Source organism: Trichoderma citrinoviride (genome assembly GCF_003025115.1).
Source record: "Trichoderma citrinoviride strain TUCIM 6016 unplaced genomic scaffold BBK36scaffold_174, whole genome shotgun sequence".
NCBI lineage: Eukaryota > Fungi > Ascomycota > Sordariomycetes > Hypocreales > Hypocreaceae > Trichoderma > Trichoderma citrinoviride.
Window position 1 is genome coordinate 1 of NW_020194882.1, and position 2296 is coordinate 2296.

Sequence of the window (2296 nt, forward strand, 5' to 3'; positions counted from 1 at the left end):
AAACTTGCTTTTTACTTTACTGCCTTCTTTTCTGTTGTTTCTGTTATAGAAGAGTGCTACGAAGAGGAGAGGATCTCAAGAACCGAAAGAAGAAGAAGAAAAAAAGGAGTGGAAAAGGAGGCAATTCAGAGAATGTTTAGCCAGCAAGTCGCCCGCGGTGGGCGGCGAGTCGGCCAGATGGCTCGAGGCGGGCAGCAGCCGTCGTTTGCTGCGCTGAGACGAGCCGGTCAACGACGATGCTATGCTGATGCTGCGCAAGGTAAGTCGCCTCACTATTTTGCCGTTCCGTTAGTCTTGTACAAGAGACGAGTGCGGAACAGAGAGGCCAGAAGGCTGACCGAGTTTGTTACATCCTCCAGCCGCGCCCAAAGCCCGAGTCGGACGAGCCCTCGGCCTGCTCCTGTACGGCGCGGCATTCAGCGGCCTCGGCGCAGCGGCGACGTTCTACGCCATGGTCCGCCAGGGCTTCGCCTCCTTCACCGACGCCGAGTCGGCCAAGCTCTTCGTGCCCGACACGGAAGACCTGCAGCGCATCGAGGACACCATCAACAACCACCCGCTGGTGCAGGAGCTCCGGTCGCGGCCCGAGTTCAAGGAGTCGCGCCCGCACCTCAAGATGTCCGAGGAGATCCGCCGGCGCAGCCTGACGGCCGGCGTGCTTCAGGGCGAGGGCAAGATGGCGGTGCCGCCGCTGGCCTTCATCGAGGACGGCGGCAAGTCCATCGTCAGCGTCACGTACGTCGGCGACCGACTGTGCGGGCACCCGGGCCTGGTGCACGGCGGGATGCTTCGACGCGCTGCCGCACAAGATCGCCGTGACGGCCAGCCTCGAGATCAACTACCGCAAGCCGACGCAGGCCAACAGCTTCCTGGTGCTGCGCGGCAGGACGGTCAAGGTCGAGGGGCGCAAGGCCTGGGCCGAGGGCCACATTGAGACGCTGCCGGCGCCGGGCGAGAAGCCGGTTGTACTGGTCGAGGCCAAGGGGTTGTTCATCTCGCCCAAGTATGCGGCTGTAAGTTTTTCAGTTTTTTCTCTCTCTCTCTCTCTCTCTCTCTCTCTCTCTCTTTCGAATTTGAGTTTCTGATGTGGCTGACTTTTGTTTTCTAATGCAGCTGATGCCCCGAATTACCTAAGATGACACGGCAGAACGTGGAAATATCGAATATCAGATCAGGGTGGCGAGGATAGGGGAAGAGGCTTGTTCTATTGTTTTTTTTTTTTTCTGGATTGATTTCATCTCGTTTGAAAGCGACGGCGGATTTAGATTTACTAGAGCTCTCTATATGCATTTACACTAGACCTGAGACAGATGATGCCTGCAAAGAGGATGATACTACTATCCTTGTTTCGTCTTTCTTGTTCATTCATACAGCGGGTGGAGCAGAGGCCAGATGGATGAACTTGCACGAGATACATAGTATATACCTTTGGATAGATGACTGTGGGTTGAATAACATCAACACGACTTGAGGGAAAAAAAACGGACAACACATCACCGCAGTACACTTGAAGAAACCAAGAACAGAATAACTGCGGCGGGGGAACCAGAGCGGAAGTCGGCGGTTTCGGGCTGTCGCCATCAGCCTCCCCAATGAGCACATCATGCGCCTTGGCCTATCTCGGAAGGGGGACCTCGCCTTGTAAGTGGGCTCGACTGTGCCACTAAAGCCATTTTACCCTCTTTTTTCCTTGTCTTGCCCGTCTGAATTGAGGAATATGTAGGTATGGTCTTGTTTTCCATGCTTTAATTCCCTAGCATGGATGTATGTACTCGTATGTATGTACGAGTATGTGCAGGATCTGGGATGCGTCCTTTGATGGAGGGGCGGCGAGGGTCCGAGGGGCTTTGTCATTAGTGGCAGATTCGTTATAAAGCCGATCTTTGAAGATCATCATCAGCCTCCCTCCTTTCATAATCACAACTCACCTCTTTCCACCGTCTCTCTCTCTCTCTCTCTCTCTCTCTCTCTCCCTCTCTCTGTCTTTACTCCCATCCCTCCAAACCAAGCAAATCCCCGACTCCAACAACACAATGGCCACGTAAGTTTCCCTCCCCTCCTCTCAACACCATCCCATCAAACCATCCACTTACAAAACAAAATCCCCCCGCCAACAGCAACATCACCTGGCACCCCTCCCTCTCCCGCCGCGAGCGCAACCAGCTCCGCAACCAGCGCGGCCTCACAATCTGGCTCACCGGCCTCTCCGCCTCGGGCAAGTCCACCGTCGCCACCGCCCTCGAGCAGCACCTCCTCCACCTCGGCCTCGCCGCCTACCGCCTCGACGGCGACAACG

General features: G+C 55.7%; 2 protein-coding genes across 2 annotated transcripts; both read left to right on the forward strand.

The window, feature by feature from the left end:
• Positions 1-132: 132 nt before the first annotated feature.
• Positions 133-1134, forward strand: BBK36DRAFT_1145590 (hypothetical protein; the record flags this gene model as incomplete). Its single annotated transcript, XM_024893766.1, has 4 exons — positions 133-259; positions 360-772; positions 810-1013; positions 1114-1134. 4 exons carry the CDS (start codon positions 133-135, stop codon positions 1132-1134), a joined length of 765 nt encoding a protein of 254 aa, XP_024744877.1.
• A 981-nt stretch (positions 1135-2115) lies between these two features.
• On the forward strand, positions 2116-2296 carry BBK36DRAFT_1089892 (hypothetical protein; the record flags this gene model as incomplete). The annotated part of the gene is made up of 1 exon (XM_024889010.1): positions 2116-2296. A coding segment is annotated over one exon (181 nt), but the record flags the coding sequence as incomplete, so codon positions are not given.